The sequence below is a fragment of the Dermacentor albipictus genome, chromosome 2 (genome assembly GCF_038994185.2).
Source record: "Dermacentor albipictus isolate Rhodes 1998 colony chromosome 2, USDA_Dalb.pri_finalv2, whole genome shotgun sequence".
Taxonomy (NCBI): domain Eukaryota; kingdom Metazoa; phylum Arthropoda; class Arachnida; order Ixodida; family Ixodidae; genus Dermacentor; species Dermacentor albipictus.
This window is the reverse complement of record NC_091822.1, coordinates 76,444,759-76,463,564: the sequence shown is the minus strand read 5'-3', so window position 1 is coordinate 76,463,564 and position 18,806 is coordinate 76,444,759. Positions and strand designations below refer to the sequence as shown.

At 46.6% G+C, this 18,806-nt stretch overlaps 1 protein-coding gene across 2 annotated transcripts in view; it reads right to left on the bottom strand.

Annotated features, from left to right (window-relative positions):
* LOC135913079 (uncharacterized) overlaps positions 1 to 18,548 on the bottom strand; it is a 50,073-nt gene extending 31,525 nt beyond the window's left edge. For both annotated transcript variants that reach the window (XM_065445746.1, XM_070532933.1), the window contains exons 1-2: positions 18,394 to 18,548; positions 8,450 to 8,490 (exon numbers count right to left, since the gene is read on the bottom strand). In XM_065445746.1, coding sequence (XP_065301818.1) covers positions 8,450 to 8,490; positions 18,394 to 18,460 — 108 coding nt within the window. In that variant the 5' untranslated portion in view covers positions 18,461 to 18,548. The remainder of the gene's footprint in view (positions 1 to 8,449; positions 8,491 to 18,393) is intronic.
* Between the last annotated feature and the right edge of the window lie 258 nt (positions 18,549 to 18,806).

The window sequence follows — 18,806 nt, the reverse complement described above, 5'->3', positions numbered from 1 at the left end:
AGTCTCTTGTACGTGTTCAGGGGTACATGGAGTGGAACGTCGAATGCCGTGAAGGTAACTGCCCATCTGAAGTCAGCGTAGTATGACGGCTTCTCTGTTAAGCTTTTAGTGTTATGCCGGGAACACCCACCAGTTCTGTTTCTAGAATGTTATTTCTTTTGTATGCCTTCCTACTGCTCTGGCTCTACAGGATGTCCCTATGGGGTTGCCCAGCGTACATATTCTCAGGCGGCGGCATGAGCCACTAGGTGTTCCGCAAGGTATTCGTGTCGCGAGGTCCAGACAATGTACGTTTCAGGGTTGTCTTAGTTCTTGGTGATGTTAAGTGCGGTCTTTTTAATTCTTCAGCTCCAGCAATGGCGAAAGACTGCCTGTGCGTCCTTTACGATGATAACCCGCACGTCCCATTGGCAGGCCCGTATGGCCATTGCTGTGGCGACCTGTTTGGCTACCTCAATGTCCCTAGCAACTGCTAGTGCAGCTGTTATCGTCTTCTTCCTCTTGTTGGTTACGCAGGCAGCGCATTTCCCTGCCTTTTATCTTGCGGCTTCCGTGACTCTTTTCCTGCCTTGTTGCTGGCTGTGTAAAGATTTTTTGAGGCGTGGTGCCTCTCGCTTCTCTTTTCCCTATGTTCTATTGTGGGTGAAGATTTCCTGATATGAGAACCATCTGTAAATTATTATCTCGCTGCATTAATTTTTTTCTAGTTTGCTTTAACTATGCCCGCCTGTTAGGCATATGGGCGGAACTGTTTAGTAAGTGAATAAATAAATAAATAAATAAATAAATAAATAAATAAATAAATAAATAAATAAATAAATAAATAAATGTTCCTCTGCAAACGTGCAAAAAACAAATTTGCTATGTGTCAGAATTTTATTTATTATAATTTTACACCCCCATTTTTACAGGGTGATAATTGTTTCACATAAAAATAACGTCCAGGAAAGGGTGCGAACTCCGTAACACCTGGTAGACATTTATGGCAGTGCTTTCAATGTGGCGAGGTCTCTTAGTATCCATTTGCACGAGAATTAGAAACGTCGCGTGATTGCTGTTAACCGTTAGATCTTTCCTAACATCATTCGGGAAAATATTTTGATGCATTGCCATGTATACAGTGCCGTATAGGACGGAATTAGTGTTCTCAAATTCTTCTGCCACTGATAGCGCTGTATTGATGAGATCTAGAAGAGGATGCTGAATGGCGTTGAGTACAAGTCGTTCTCAACAATGCTAATTTGCTATTCCGTTTTGTCCTCCCACCCCTTATATTTCTGTTTATTCCAACAAAGTATCTAGGCTGCTTCTGGAACTTCAAATCTTAACCTAATTGTTTTTCTCCAAAAGGATTGCGCAATGTCGCAAGACACATTGTAGTTTTGTGTAGAACAAGATACGGGTAACTAGATGGTATCTACGTACTTTCCAAAGGTCCAAAAACATTCAATTGTATTGTCACTTGGTAGTGACGGTTAAGAAGGCAGCAAAATGGGTTTAACGAAACAAGCATTTTATTGGGCGAACTTGTGCCCTCAAAAACAGGCTACACTCAAAGAACAATGGTAGTGGTGAACACACCAGGCGATCGTCGAAAATCTGATCAGCGGGTCAAGCACGTCGACTTTTATAGGGCAGTCGTCGAATGTTCCAGCTTAATCGTTTGGTCCCGCCTGCCTTCCACATAGTTCTGCACCATGCGCGTCAGGTGTTGAAATCAGACAACAAAAGGTTCGGCGACAACAGACAGCGGATAGAAGCATCGATAACATTAAAAAAATTTCGGATACATGCAGGCGCGTCCCGCGCTGTGCGATAACATTTGGTAGGCGGCGAAACGGGGTCGCCCGATAAAGATAAGTACACGCGTGAATACCCCCCTCTTAAAAGCATCGAACCGATGCTGCAGACAAACGAAAGTAATAAATAAAAACACTTGTAGCAAAGAAAACAACGAAATAACGAACTTCGTCAGCGTCCGTAAAAGGGTTTAAGGCGCACCACGTGGACCACTTCAGATCATGCGCGGCGCCTCGGTGAATGTGAAATGCCGTCTGGCACGACCTCATAGTCCAGTTGGCCAATACGTAATATGACTTTTAGGGTCCGAAATAGCGTGGCAATAGCTTCTCACTGAGTCCTCGTCGGTGTATCGGGGTCCATACCCAAACACGGTCGCCAGGCTGGTACTCCTCGAAGCGTCCTCGGAGGTTGTAGTGTCTGCTGTCTGTCCTCTGCTGATTCTTGATCCGCAGGCGGGCGAGCTGTCGGGCTACTTCGGCGTGCTGGACATAGGTAGCGACGTCAAGATTCTCCTCATCAGTGAAGTGCGGCAGCATGGCGTCGAACGTCTTTGTAGGGTTCCTGGCGTAAACCAGCTTAAATGGCGTGATCTATGTTGTTTCTTGCACCGCCGTGTTGCAAGCGAATGTTAGGTACGGCAAGGACGGCATGCCAGGTCTTGTGTTCGACGTCGACGTACATTGCTTGCATGTCAGCGAGGTTCTTATTCAGCCGCTCCATAAGACCATTCGTCTGCGGGTGGTAGGCCGCTATCCTCCCGTGCCTTGTCTGAGTGTACTGCAGAATGGCTTCGGTGACCTCCGCTGCAAAGGCCGTTCCTCTGTCGGTAATGAGGACTTCCGGGGCGCCATATCGACACAGGATGTTTTCGACGAAGAATTTCGCCACTTCGGTTGAGCTGCCTTTCGGCAGTGCTTTAGTTTCAGCGAAGCGGGTGAGGTAGTCCGTCACCACGACGATCCCTTGATTTCCGGTTGTTGACGTCGGAAAAAGTCCGAACAAGTCCATCCCGATCTGCTGGAATGGTCGGCAAGGAGGCTCGATTGGCTGTAGTAATCCCGCTGGCCTTGTCGGTTGCGTCTTGCGTCGCTGACAGTCTCGGCATGTTCAGACATAAAGGGCGACGTCAGTGGTCAGGCGCGGCCAATAATACCTTTCCTGTATCCTCGATAGTGTCCGGGAAAATCCGAGGTGTCCAGCGGTCGGATCGTCATGCAGGGCGTGTAATACTTCTGGACGCAGCGCTGATGGTGCCACAAGAAGGCAGCAGGCATGGACTTGTGAGAAGTTCTTCACGAGCAGGCTGTTTTGTAGCGTGAAAGAAGACAACCCGCGCCTAAATGCCCTAGGAACAACGTCGGTGTTCCGTTTAAAATACTCGACGAGGCCTTTTAGCTCCGGGTCTGCTGGTTGCTGTTTAGTGAAGTCTCCCGCGCTAATTATTCCAAGGAAGGCCTCGTTGTCCTCGTCGTCTTGCGGTGGAGGATCGATGAGGGCGCGTGATAAGCAGTCGGCGTCAGAGTGTTTTCTTCAGGACTTGTATATTACCATGACGTCATACTCTTGCAGTCTGAGGCTCCACCGTGCCAGCCATCCTGACGGGTGCTTTAAGTTAGCTAGCCAACATAACACGTGATGGTCGTTGACGACTTTGAATGGCCTGCCATAAACGTAAGGGTGGAAATTTGCTGTGGCCCAAATGATGGCGAGGCATTCCTTTTCAGTCGTAGAATAATTGCCTTTCGCTTTTCACAGCGACCGGCTAGCTTAAGATATGACCATCTCAAGTCCATCTTTTCTCTGGACTAGGACGGCACCGAGGCCTAGGTTACTGGCGTCATTGTGGATTTCGGTATCGGCGTCTTCGTCGAAGTGTGCAAGTACTGGCGGCGACTACATACGTCGTTTGAGTTCTTCAATTGTGTCGACCTGCGGCCTTTCCCACTTGAACTCGACATCCCATTTGGTTAGATGTGTTAGCGGCTCCGCGATGCGTGAAAAGTCCTTGACAAAGCGCCTATAGCAGGCACAAATGCCTAGAATACTGCGTACTGCCTTCTTCTCGATTGGCTGCGGGAACTTTGCGATGGCAGCTGTCTTCTGCAGGTCGGGGCGTACTCCAGATTTGCTGATGACGTGGTCTAGGAACACTTTTCGGCCCTTTTCCGGCTTCAGAGTGAGCCCTGATGCGTTGATGGCCCCTAATAGCGTCGCAAGCCGCGTAAGGTGATCGCCGAAATTTCCGGCAAAGACAACCACGTCATGCAAGTAAACAAGACACGTCCGCCACTTCACTCCTGCTAACACCGTGTCCATGACGCGCTGAAGCGTTGCAGGTGCCGAGCACAGTCCAAATGGCATGACCTAGAGCTGGTAGAGGCCATCCGGCGTGATGAAGGCGGTATTTTCGCGATCTCTCTCGTCGACTTCTATTTGCCAGTAGCCAGACTTGCGATCCATCGACGAGAAGTATTTTGCGTCGCAGAGCCGATCTAATGCGTCGTCTATCCGTGGTAGGGGGCATACGTCCTTCTTTGTGATATTGTTCAGTCGACGATAATCGACGCAGAAACGTAAGGTTCCGTCCTTTTCCTTCACCATGACAACAGGAGATGCCTACGGGCTTTTGGACTGCTGGATGATGTCGTCGCGCAGCATTTCGTCGACTTGTTGCCTAATAGCTTCACGTTCTCGTGTCGAAACTTGGTAAGGGCTCTGGCGGAATGGTCAAGCGCACCCCTCGGTGATTATGCATTGCTTTGCGACTGCTGTCTGTCGAATCCTTGATGACGTCGAGAAGCAGCCTTTGTATCGTCGGAGCAGACTTGCGAGCTGTTCTTTTTTAATCATGGGGAGACTTGGATTAATGTTGTAGTCTGCTTGCTGAACCATGGTCGTCCGGGTAGATGCGGCGGAATCCGAGAGGACAAACACATTCCTGGTTTCCAGAATTTCCACGATGTACGCGATCGTCGTTAAGGATAAGAAAAGAGCGGATTGGGTGAGGGAACAAACGCGAGTTAATGATATCTTAGTTGAAATCAAGAAAAAGAAATGGACATGGGCAGGCCACGTAATGAGGAGGGAAGATAACCGATGGTCATTAAGAGTTACGGAATGGATTCCAAGGGAAGGAAAGCGTAGCAGAGGGCGGCAGAAAGTTAGGTGGGCGGATGAGATTAAGAAGTTTGCAGGGACAACATGGCCACAATTAGCACATGACCGGGGTAGTTGGAGAAGTATGGGAGAGGCCTTTGCCCTGCAGTGGGCATAACCAGGCTGATGATGATGATGATGATGATGATGATGATGACGACGCGATCGTCGTAGACTTGTTGATGTGCTTGAACTCCTGGCTGAAGTTTGTCAGCAGCACTTCAGCTTTCCCTCCGTGCAGTCGAGCGATGCCACTTGCGACGCAAATTTCATGGTCGAGTAGTAGACGTTGGTGACCCTCGATGACGCCTTCTAAGTCGGCAGGTGTTTTGGTGCCGACGGAAATGACAATGCTGGAGCGAGGTGGGATGCTGACTTGACTTTCGAGCACGCTTAAGGCATGGTGACTACAAGAGCTCTCTGGCGGTACTGCTCCATCTCCCGACAGCGTTATCGACTTCGACTGCAGGTCGATGATTGCGCCGTAATGGTTCAGGAAATCCATGCCGACAATAACGTCTCGTGAACACTGTTGGAGGATAACGAAGGCGGCAGGGTAAGTCCGGTCACGAACGGAAATTCTTGCCGTGCAGATTCCAGTCGGCGTGATGAAGTGTCCTCCAGCGGTCCGAATTAGGGCCTTCCCATGCAGTGTTTACTTTCTTCAACTGGGCTGCGATGTGTCCACTCATGACGGAGTAATCAGCCCCTGTGTCGACTAAGGTGGTGACTGCGTGGCCATCGAGAAGCACGTCGAGGTCGGTGGTTCTCTGTTTTGCATTACAGTTCGGTCTTGGCGTGGGATCATGGCTACGTCGCGTTGACCAGTGGCTGGTATGTGACGTCGTCAGGTCGTCTTTAATCGTGGTATTCTTTACTTCCACACTTCGTCGGGACGGTGGCGTGTCGTTGTGTCGTCGAGGTAGTTTCTTCGGCGTCTTCGTCGGCAGCGGAGGATCTTCGTCAGTTCGATGAACAACAACCGCACCTCCATCGGTTGCTGCTTTTAGTTTTCCGGATATGGGCTCGCTGACCGGCCCCGGGCTGGACCAGTGTATGGTCAACACTGCGGCGACAGGTAGCGGCCTGGTGATGGCGAACGAGATGGTCTTCGAGGGCTCCACTGAGTGGCGCGAGGTAGTCGGCTATATCGCGAGGTCGTTAGTCAATCTGTGGTCGTGGCGCGCTAACTGCGAACCCTCGCATTCCCATCTCCTGGTATGGGCATCGGCAGTAGACGTGACCCGCTTCTCCGCAGTGGTAACAGAGCGGGCGGTGGTCAGGAGCGCGCCAAATGTCCGTCTTCCTCGCGTAGCGGCTCTGGGCAAACGGCGGGCGTGCCGACGGCGGTAGTGGTGGACGACGTAATTGTGGCTTTCTCCTTCTCCTTCTCCTCGGGCATATCTGGATCGGCGTGGCGGCACAGACAATTCATTTCTTCCGTGAAGATGGCAACGTTCTCGTTAGGTAGCTGCACTCAGACGTCGAGCATGGCTTCGGCCCTTTCCTTGCGCACTACACTCGTAAAGGTGCACAGAAATGCACTACGGAAGAGGTCCCATGTTGTCAAGGTCGACACCCGGTTCTCAATCCAGGTTCTGGAGGCATCTTCTAAGGCGAAATATACATGCCGCAGCTTGTCGCCAGAGTCCCAGTTGTTAAAAGTCGCGATTCGTTCGTAGGTCTCCAGCCAGGACTCCGGGTCTTCAGTCGCTGCTCCATGGAAGGTCGGTGGGTCCCGAGGTTGTTGTAGGATAACGGGGGACGCTGGCGCAGCCATTGGGGTTGTTTTCACCACAATCTTCTTTGTCGACTCAGGTAGATGTCCGTGCTCTGGGGGCAGTCCTTGCAGTCTGCGACTGGCACTCTGGTCTTGGGCGATGTTGGTTTTGTCCTCGGGCTCGGGCTTGGATCGCGGCTTTGCGGGGGCGTTCGATACATGAACGCACTAGCACCTCCACCAGGTGCCACGTGGAAGTGTTGGTTAAGAAGGCAGCAAAACTGTGATTTACAAAACGAGCGTTTTATTGGGCGAACTTGTACCCTCAGAAACAGGCTGCACTGAAAGGACAACGGTAGCGGCGAACACATTCGGTGATCGTTGAAAATCAGCGGGTCAAGCGCGTCGGCTTATATACAGCAGTCGTCGAACGTTCCAGATTAATCGTTGAGACCCGCGTGCCTTCCGCAAAGTTCTACGCCATTCGCCTCAGGCGATGAAATCAGATAACACAAGGTTCGGCGACAACAGACAGCGGATAGAAACATCGATAACTTTCCAGAAACTTCGGATACATGAAAGTGCGTCCCGCGCTATGCGATAACATTTGTTAGGCGGCGAAATGGGGTCGCCTGATAAAGATATGTACACGTGTCAATATATTTGTTGCGAGCACGAATGAATGGCTAGAACATAGTTCAGCTATTGAGAAACTTCACCTATTTGCTTTTCTTCCTTGTGCTTTCTTCGTCGTTTTCTCTTTGAAGTTATAATGAGTAGGATTACTGTCATTTATCGTACTTTGTGGCATTATTAGGGAAACACAAAAATTGAGTGATTTTTCACCACTGTGTGATGCTCACACGCCGATATCTTCACAACGTTAGACAGGAACAGACCCCTAACTGCAGCGTCTGGTACACTCCGGAGACTCTATAGCACATACCATCCACGCGCCTTCAATATGTGGCTGAGCGAACGACACTGAAGCATACTCTTGACCGTCTCGACTCCCATAGCTGTACGGAGAAGATTTCGCCTATATGGAGGCAGGCTGAACCTTCACAACGGACTATAATATACTCTCGTTGTGAGACGCGCTGAGACGCTGGCCTTCTTAATATGTGCGGTGTGAATAGGGTACAATCACTGTGTGGCAAGTACGCACTGCTACTGCGCTTAGTGCATCTATGGTGAACATCCGCGTATTGGACAACGTGGACATCGTGGAACAACATAGTCACGGGCCATCTACTTTCTCGATGCCCCACCCTGGGGAGGAGCAGGACACTGGTGGTAAGCTCGGCCAGCGGCCCTGTCCTCCAATATCTGAATTAGAATAGCCTTATCTATTTAGCATTGACAAGACCGTTTATTACTTTAGCCTACTGCAAGGCATAAATAAAATTTTATGGTCAATAAGTTATCGCAACACCTATAGATAGATAGATCGATCGATAGACAGACAGACAGACAGACAGACAGACAGACAGACAGACAGACAGACAGACAGACAGACAGACAGACAGACAGACAGACAGACAGACAGACAGACAGATAGATAGATAGATAGATAGATAGATAGATAGATAGATAGATAGATAGATAGATAGATAGATAGATAGATAGATAGATAGATAGATAGATAGATAGATAGATAGATAGATAGATAGATAGATAGATAGATAGATAGATAGATAGATAGATAGATAGATAGATATGAGAGGTATGTGCCGAAATGGTTAGCTTCCTCGGTTTCGTATAACTTACCTGTCCAATGTCCTTAGCCACAGACAGTGTCCAAGAGCTACCTAAGGGAAGTGAAATTATGCAAGTTTCATATAAAGCAGGCAATCAAAGTCACAAAGTTAATCAATCAAAGTCACATTGAGGAAAACTAGCGAGAAATGAGAAAGTAAACATAAGTGACGGAAAACAAAGAACAATAAGTTCGTCCAAACTTGTAGAATGAAAACCCCATTTGCAGCGAAGTTTTTATTCCGAGCCTTTGTGATAAAAGTTGTCTGCCTTTAAACCGTGTCCCTATATTACTGTTGCTTTTCAAACGTTGTTAGAACATAGAACTTTCCTGTACTTCAAAATAAATGTTTATATAAGTAGTAATTCGTTCAAATTTATTTTCCAGAACTTAGTCATTGTGTCCCCCACATGTTACCTCACTGTCGCTGAATTTTATTCACCCAGGGCAGCACCATCATTTTTGCGTTGTTCATAAAATACACTTTTGTGGCATTACATTCGTTGAATGCGTAATTTATTGCGAAGGCCACCGCTAGTCCCCACACTTTGAACTTTCCCTGCGCATTAGCCATAACAAGCCACTTGTTTTGGCGAAATATAAAAAATGGTGCCTGGTGCAGTTGGCCAGAGACACCAACTGTAACGTCGTATGATGTTTAAAAACAGAAAACAAAGAAGGTTAAGTATTTATTTTCTACTCCTCTGATTTGGCTTGGAATGTGAAATATTTTGCCCCGTATGGCGCTTATATGACTCCACGCCCCCCTATTCCACGAAATACAAACCTGGCCTAATTTAGAGTCATGTCGGGATGTTGGTGTGGGCATGACGCTCTCTAACACTTTATTAAGAAATTTATGAGCAAGACTTCATGTAGCTTTGAGGTAAGCATTATCCTTCGCATAGAAGTTTGCCATATGGTTCAACCCCCAATGGCTAAATCTGATATCGGTGGCATATCTGTTTCCGCCAGGACAGCACACCAATTTCTGCGTCGCTTCTATGGCACCCTCATAATCTTCCGGAGTACTCACAGACGGGATAAATTTTCAAGTCACCAACTAATCCTCCGACATTCGCCTTTGTCTACACGTCACCCACAACTTGACGCTTATTGCGACGAAACGTAAAAAAAACTGTCTCGTTTATTTCCCGGAGGACACCAAGTGAGTGTGGTATCACGCGTGGAGAAAGACAAATAAAAAGTTTATCAAATAATACCAGTGTTCTTACATAGACAAAGAATGTGAAAGTTTCGATATGCATTGTAGACAAAATCTCCCGCATTTCGCCGAAACGTAAAGTTTGTGTGACGGAGGGTTATTTTTAATATTTGTGGTGTATTAGGGCGGCACCAAACACCCAAACGTGGTTTCCAATGATTGCAGCGCTACTTAACTGGTCGCGAAGTTTTTTCAAAAGAAGCTTTTTTCACTCGGGAAGTCGCAAGGACCATCGCGGAACTGCGACAGCGCTTCTGGGTGACGAAGCAGTGCGTGTAAAGAGCGGTGGTGTACTTTGTGCCTGCGCTTCAGAGCGAAGCGTGCCACGCCTCCAATGGCGTCGCTACCAGCGCACCGAGCGAATGTGTTGAAACCATTGGAGATCGTAGGTGCGGAGTTTAGTGAACCAGTATAGCTGAAAAGCGAGCATATATAGAGCCTACAAAATTCAGGCTAGATTGTGTTGGCTTGCGCGGTATTTTGTGCTATTCTCCTAAGGGTTGTCTTGCGCACAACCATCGACAGGTCTTTAGTGGCTTTCCCGCGTTTTGTACGGTATGCGGTGATGAACTCTGACAATGTTCATTACGTTAGGCGTGCTTCTCGGGGACTTTGCGCTGTATTTGACGCTGTTCGGGGAATGGAGGTCGGCGATTACCCGCGAGCTCATCGCATTACGTGGACATTCTCTGCTGACGATGCTTTTTGGATGGGATGTATTATGATCACGTGAGCTCACAGAAATTGAACCCATCCTAAACAGTAGACCACTGACGCACTCTTATCCTCCCCCAAGAAAAGATAAGTCTTGACACCGGCGCATTTCTTGCATCACAAGCGACTGATGCCAATTTCATACTTCCAACCGGCCACCGCAGTGCCTAGCTCCCATGCTGAGCTGCCTAAAACATGGATACATCGTCAACAGATGCAAAAAGACTGCTGAAATCGCTGGCACGAGGAATACTTAATTCTCTTCAGAAGTTCTCATAGTAGGCCAGTGTCAGACATCAATAGGAATGCTGAAGGCAATATCTTCATAGTGCGTTGCTATTCGCTCGCCGGACTAGTGGAATCTCGCGCATGTCCCGGAGAACATTTCGGAAAACAAAGGAATTGGGAGCGCACGCCACCTAAAGCTAAGAAACAGCGAAGTACTCATGCAAATTGTACAACATTTCTACTTCCTAGAAATGGCCACGAACAGCACTTCGTAAGCCGGGAGTGTTAATACGAGCAAATAATTAGCTCGCGCGGAATGTAAGAAAAACGAAGTGCGGCCATCGAGCGTGCATGGCAACGCAGTTCTCCACTGCTCGCTGAAATAAATGGCGGCGTAGGATGTCCTGCTCCCGGCTCTTCGGGCTTATTGTCCTCCACCGTACTTGAAGCCTAACTACCGGACATTCAGGTCCTTCGACATTACAAGATTGGCAAACGTAGCTGATGACGACAGTGTCACAATTTCAAGCAGTTGCTCAAGAAATGTTTTCGAATGCTGCATATGGCCCACCCGCGTTTTGTGTGGCAGCCAAGATAGCGATAGCGTTAATCTTAAGTTCACTGGGCTTGATCTTTGTAGCATTCGCAGTTACACCAGGGCAGCTGGCTAAATTCCACGCTGCTTGCATAATACAATCTTAACCTACCGAAGCAGTTGTATACGTAATGTATTGCTAAGGCCGTAATTACGAGACGCACTTCAACCTTTGCGTGCATATTACCGATAACCTGTCTCCCAATTTCCTTATATTTCAACAAACCAGGCTGTATAGTTCACAAAAAAAAACGTACAAACCGAGTGCAGTCCTTCTATCACGCCCCGCGGAAATAGAAAAAACAGAAGACTAAGGTACAATAGTTATCTCTGAAAAAATTGTTTACGCAAGAAGAGTGAAATTTTCGCTATAGAACACGCTTGACCTTTGTTCTATTTTCGCTAAGTTCGAAGTTTCTGTCGGGTGCAATTGCTTTACAACCATGAGAAACATCGTGGTTAACCGCAGTGCGGCACTCTGGAACGCTTCAATAGATAACTTGTACTGAGCCTATAAATAACATACATAGATTAAACACTTGAAGAAGACAACTGGACTTGAAGAAGACCAGGACACTTGTCGAAACGTTGGCTCCTGCATTAATTTTGGTCACGTTTTGTCATCGTCTTGAATTTCCATCTCCCGCATTCCCCGTCTTTTCCACAGAATAAATATGTATCTTTCCTCAGTCATAATATGCTTCCAACTGCAACTAAATATAAAGACCGTGCCTCGCCTAGTTAACCGAGGAGACCGGAGAAATGCAACTGAAGGCCTTGTGCAAAGACTGAAATTTTAGGGAACACGCGTATTCAGTAATTGTTTACAATTTACACAATTGACCTACATACTTGAAGCTGTCGCTACAGGTAACCGTTAAAGTTTACCTCATTGCTTTAAGATGTCAATTATGTGCCACGTCTAGCCCTTCAGGCTAGCGGAAAAGATATTAAATCGTGTCGTATGCCATACAGGCCAAACACGAAGGTGTAGCAATTTTCATTTTACGCCTACTTGCCAAACAGACTTCAAATGTTGCTGCATATTGTCGCACTTTTTCCCACGTCTTCCCGAAGTTTTATGTTGGGGAGTTATTTAGTTTGTAGACAGCAATCTATACTGACACGTTACGGTTTTCGTGCGCACCTATAGTCGCATTAACAGCTTCGCTATACCGCACAATAGCGCTGGCAAGCTGTGTAGGAAAGATAATGGAACGGATGATCCTTGGCCGCCTGGAATGGTATCTTGAATACTACAAGATTTATCCGACTTCCATGGCTGGTTTCCGACGTGACCGCTCTTCCATCGGCAATGCATTTGATCTCGTTTCATATGTCCAGCACGAAAGGTCCCGTAAGCGTTTATCTGCAGGTTTACTCTTAGATGTGAAAGGGGCTTACGATAACGTATTACATGAGGCCATTCTCGACGTTCTTGCAATGGTTGGCCTAGGTGGTCGAGTTTTTTTGTGGATTGCAAGTTACCTACCTGCAAGATCATTCTATGTGTTAACTGACGATGGCCCAACTACGCGACGCTATAGCAGCAGGGGCGTTCCTCAAGGCGGTGCTCTCAGCCCGACGCTATTCAGCCTCGCTCTTGTAAGATTTGCTGAATACTTGCCAACTACCATCAAAATTTCAATATACGCTGACGACATCTGTGTCTGGACTTCGGCAGTCATGCGTCCACAGATACGTGCGCGACTTCAAACAGCGGCCACTTTGACAGCGAACTACTTGTGTAAACAGGGTCTCAGCACATCACCAGAAAAATGCGCGCTAGTAGCATTTACCCGCAAACCGATGACGCCTTATGTCATCTCAGTGAATGGGCGGACCATTTCCTATGTCCGAACCCTCAGATTCCTTGGCGTAATCATTGACCTAGACCTCTGTTGGAGCATGCACGTGGCCTACATGAAACGGCACCTGACAGCAACTTCCCAGTTGTTTAAATACTTGGCAGGAAAGACGTGGTGAACGTCAGTAGACGCAATGCTTAAAATCTACAGAGCTCTCTTTCTCGGTTTTTTAAGATATAGCCTACCTGTACTGAACAACACCTGCAAGACAAATATTCGTGTTCTGCAGGCAGCACAAGCTCAAGCACTCAGAGCCTGCTTTGGTTTGCCCAGATGAACGTCAACAGAGGCAACTATTGCGATTGCTCGGGACCATCCAATGCGAACTCACATTATTGTGGAAGCCCTGAGAACGCACATCAGACATTTTGCACGTGCCCCCTATCACCACCTTGCAGCAATACCTTCAGACAGGCATCAATCATCATTTTCTAAAACTATCATCAAGTACAACGACAAACTTCCCTCGGGCTTCGCCGCTGCATCTAAACCATCGGTACCCCCTTGGTGCCTTATCAGCCCCACAGTCTATTTCAGTGTACCAGGAATCGGGAAAAAGTCTGAACTGTCCTCGCCTGTGCTGAAACAACTGTCTCTGCTTCTTCTGCACGAGAGCTACGCGGACAGTGAACACATTTATACTGATGGTTCCACAAACATCCAGTGTTCGTCCGGTGCTGTGGTTGTCGCAGCAACAGCTACTACCATCAGCTTTAGGACTGACCACCCAACAACATCGACAGCTGCTGAACTAGCTGCTCTTCGCGCTGCACTTCGTTTCGTCAATTGGGAGCCACCTCGACAATGGTCAATCTTCAGCGACTCAAAGGCAGCCCTACAATCTTTACTATCAGCTCTGCGTCGCGGGCCATTTGAACAGCTCGTATTCGATATTATATGCCTGCTCCATACATCACATGAGAAAGGACACCACGTGATGTTTCAGTGGCTGCCAAGTCACTGTGGCGTCACTGGAAACGAAAACGCCGATAATGCCGCTCGGGCAGCTCTTGAAGACGCACAAGAAGAGGCCATACCGCTTTCACGATCCGAAGCATCCGACGCGCCGTGTGCTGTAGGTGCGTGCGAGAGGGAGCCAGGGTGAGCCGAGAAGGATGGTGGCTGGATGGACGCCATCTTCTCGGTCTCCCTGTGTTGGTCAGGAGAACGTCTTTATCGTATCTGCCCGAGCATTGCGCGCATGCGCGAGTTGTAACGAAGACAATTGCAGACTTTCGCTTCTCGGAATATCCCATTCTCCAAATACAGCAGTACAACACAGGCGAACGTGCTTTGCTCCGTTTTTCCCATACCAAGCTGCAATAAACGACAGCGAATAAATACTCCTGAATATGAATGGGCCTTCTCTGAGTAGGCATGTTGTAGCGTAGGGCTCACCGCGCTGTGCTCGGGACGGGGAACGCTGCTGCTTTATTGCTTTTATTCCAAAGTATACAGTCGCATGCTTAACTGAAATTATATTTCGTGGGTGGGCGGCACACATGCAAGTTGCGCCCATGTGGCACATACTGCGCACATGGAAGGCGACCGTAGCCCTGGGAGAACCCCGAACACACACGGCGAATGGAAAACCTAGCCTTACGCGCGCCACAGTGATGCGAGTCGAGCACTGACGCCAAAATCGGACCATTCGCCATAACACATTGTGTATCGGTCACTGATCCAGTTTTGGATAGAAGTTCAGGCGCAGGACGATGCCAAGCACGTGGTCCTCTATTCTATTTAATCAAAGCCAAATTCGCCGCGGAAAAGAGGCAGGATAACCACCAACTGTATCCGCATGGGCAAGATTACCCAACAAAAAAGTTACACACCGCCGCGGCACGCGCTGCACAGTCACGGCGTAAGCTGTAGGGGGCGGCTCCACAGGAGCCCCAAATTCGGTTCCACCTCCCACAACTGGTTCGTGGCCAAGTCTCTTCACATTGTTTTCACGAGAACAATCCGAACGGTCCGCTCGGCGTCGACAAAGAGCTGCGGCTCGTCCTGTTCTCTGGAGAGCGGTCTGCTGAGCGCGATGCCGCCTGGTTGCCGCCGCGCGCGTCGCTCTACGATTCACTTCTTCAGCAGCGGTTCGTGCACCATGCGAGAGGACGCCATAATGGGTACCGAAGAGTAAACACAGGCGCCCCGACTACGTGGAGCACATGTCGCATCCCTTTACCAGTGGCACGGTACATTGCTGTTGCTGATGATGATTCTCATGATGGTTTTCCGCATCCCCTTCGAAAAGAGGTGGTGACAAATAGTCACCTAGCCTGCTCTAGTTATCCAGGTCCAGCTACATGCAGCATGCAACTGCTATGTGCAACTGCTACATGCCGGGAAGCCTGGTGTAATATAACAGGACTACAATGCAAAATTTGTATGCATCAACGCTACGTGGCGCGCATGTCACATGGCATGAAACGATGCTACTGATGATCATGATGATTTTGCGGCATTTCCTTTGAAATGGGAGGGTGGCAAATAGTCACCTATTCTGCTTGAATGAATCATGTATCCCATACATGCTATTCATTAAATCAGTATTATAAATCTACATATACTTCTCTTTATTCCTCAGTTCATCCGTTTCTATCGTGTACTGCTACGTATGGAATGGCAATGTAAACGGCGCACGTATAGACTCTACTCCGTGCATTTTACATTAGATGACAAGTGGCACAATACGATATGAATGATGGTAGAAATGGTAATATAGTGACGTCCCGTTTGAAAACTACAGAGGCAGATGAGCTTGAGTTATTCAGGTACTGCATATATATATATATATATATATATATATATATATATATATATATATATATATATATTCTTGTACACTTCTCCTTAAATTTTGTTGTGTCTTCCTCAAACTTTTTTAACTGCCTTGTACCGCTACCTGTGCTTTTTCTATGTTGTGTGCTTTCTAGTGTAATAATAATAATAATAATAATAATAATAATAATAATAATAATAATAATAATAATAATAATAATAATAATAATAATAATAATAATAATAATAATCCGCAGTAACCTAAAGAATGGCTATGGGAGTCATGCCTAATGGTATTCCGCTCAGTATCGTAAGACCTAGACTTTCGAGAAGTGAAGGCTGTTAATGCGTTATGGTCATTGAACTGATTTCAGAAAGCGCTTAAATATGATAAACAGCCCTGATCTTTGTATCGCATTATCCGTTAAGAAAGCCTGTTTCTTTCAAATTCAGTGAATGTGTTATAACAGTACGGAAAACTGCTAGCCGACTTATTTAAGATAGTGGTGTATTTTTGATGGGCTCTAACTGTTGTGTGGCAACAGCGCTGGGAAACAAAATAATGTGGAGGTTCCGGACCGACTAGATAAATTGGCGAATTTTTTTTTTTCTGTACCTGACAATGAAGATGTGTAAATAACCTAAAGCGGAAGTGTCATAGTTCAGGGTATCACGCAGACTTGGCAGTAAACTGTCACCAAGCCTTCTTATTTTATGTGCCTACGAAAATTGCCATGAATGGAATCCAAGTCTACAGCGTATTTTTCATCACACGCACAATTGCGATATGCTGTATCACTAATGCGTTAACTCACCAAACTTAACCTGCCAATGTAAACTTAGACACTAGACAAGCCCTTTATGGTACCGCGATGTATTGTAGTTAGTCAGTGTATGAGGTACTCTTCTGGTAATTCAAATATCTGCATTCGTTTTCAGAAGCTATCGTGGACATGCCTACAGTTTTTTTTTCATTATAATTATTTACAATATCTGAAGATTACGGCAACAAATTTTGATTGGAAGTTGCATAAAAACTTATTCTGAAAGTTTGGTTTACCCTGGACAATGGACAGATTCTTCACTGGACAAATAACGTCCTGACAGACAGATCGTCGTTTCGCAGAACTTAATCGTGTGAAATCGTTAGTCGCAGCGGTGACCTCTGGTGTACCTCAGGGTAGGGTTTTGGTGCCGATATTACTTAGTTTTTGTCATGCTCTGCCTTCATCTGTTAATGTCGGATACATGTCTTTTGCCGATGATTGCATTCTGTACAAACAAATAAATCCCCATGATGACCACATTGCCTTAAGTAAAACCTTAGAGGCAGCTTCAGTGTGATGAAGTTACTGGCAAATGCACATCAACGAAAAACATTCTGCTGTGTTATCCATAACTAGAATGGTACATTAATCCAACTACAATCCAATCAAGTAACCTGTCTAAAGTTAAGGAGCATCAATCCACATGCGTCATATTGTCACAAGATGTACGATGGAATTGACATATTAAATATATCAGGCATCTGCTCTAAGAAGACCATTCTTGTTTTAAAAAAATATGATTACAGCTAACAACAGCAGACACAACGTTGCTGGCATATATTACACTTATCAGACACATCCTGGAATACGCAAACACTGATTGGTTTCCATACGCACAAAAAAAGACAACCAGCAAGCTCGAAGGAGCTCGATCAAAAGCGCTTATTGTCATTGTTACTAACTTAATCGAGCAGATTGTGCCGCATAACTGCTTAAAAAGGCCGGATTACTTACCACAAAAAAAAACAGACTATATGGGCGCGCTTAAACGTGATGTACCAACTCATAAACACCTAAATATAGACAAGTCCCATTATATTAAGCAATACACAGCAAGAACTGGCCGCCAGGAACACTGCAATGTCCTTGCTTATTGAAAATTTCACACCGATGCCCTCGAATTCTCGTTTTCGCCCCAAGCGATCAGAGGAGGGAATAACCTGAACCCCCTCCATTATCAGCAGGACATCTTTAGCTCGTTTCTCTAAACTAATTGGAAGCGATTTGCTCGCCTCGCAATTTTGAAACTGTTAAAATTTTGCCTTTGTCCTTACATAAGCCAAGTGCCAATGAAATTTTCGATCTGCAATTTATTTTGGGGGATTTTCTTGCATATCTTACTGCCGTCAATAGCGCGACAATTGGTTGTACGTTTTATTGTTTTCCGCCTTGTACTAAAATATCAGTCTCTTTTTTGCCCTCCTGTTATAATCACTATAGGGATGTACAGTGTGTATATATGAAAAAATAAACAAATATTGCAGATGCCCTTACTATGCTCTCGTATTTGGCAGGCAACACGTTTCATTCATATGCATCAAGCACAAATGTATGTTTGGAAAGTGCCTTCCAGACCCATTAATTAAAAAAAAACATGAAAAGAAACAGTAGCATGTGCTCTCACAGGCATTAAGTATACGTGGGACAACAGCGTCTGCAATCGGAATGCACAGTTTACACCGAACAATTTGACTAGTTCTTCTACCCAAGCACTTACGTTTTGGTCTGGCGCTCGCATTGATGGCAACTATAAAAAAAATAGCAGTAATCTTGATTATATCCATGCAGGTCCGACTTGTTCGGGGCAACCGTGCCCTCTTCTATTCCACCGGCAGTTCGTGCAGCCGTGGTCTGACACTACGAACGGCCGAGTGCCTAACGACCTACCATAGAAACATATACCATTGCACAAATGTCACCAAGGAAACACTTATCTTCCTCTAGAGCTCTATGCCTAAGGGTTATCGGTTACTGTCGGATTATCGGCACCAAGGCGGGTAGAATATCTCTTTGCGGCGGAGCAAGGGTTTACAAGTGGCCAACTGATAAACGGGTGGTGGTAGCAATCATTGTCGGTCACTGATTCATGGTAGCACTTAAACCGCGATGCGTGTGAAACTTCCTTGTAAG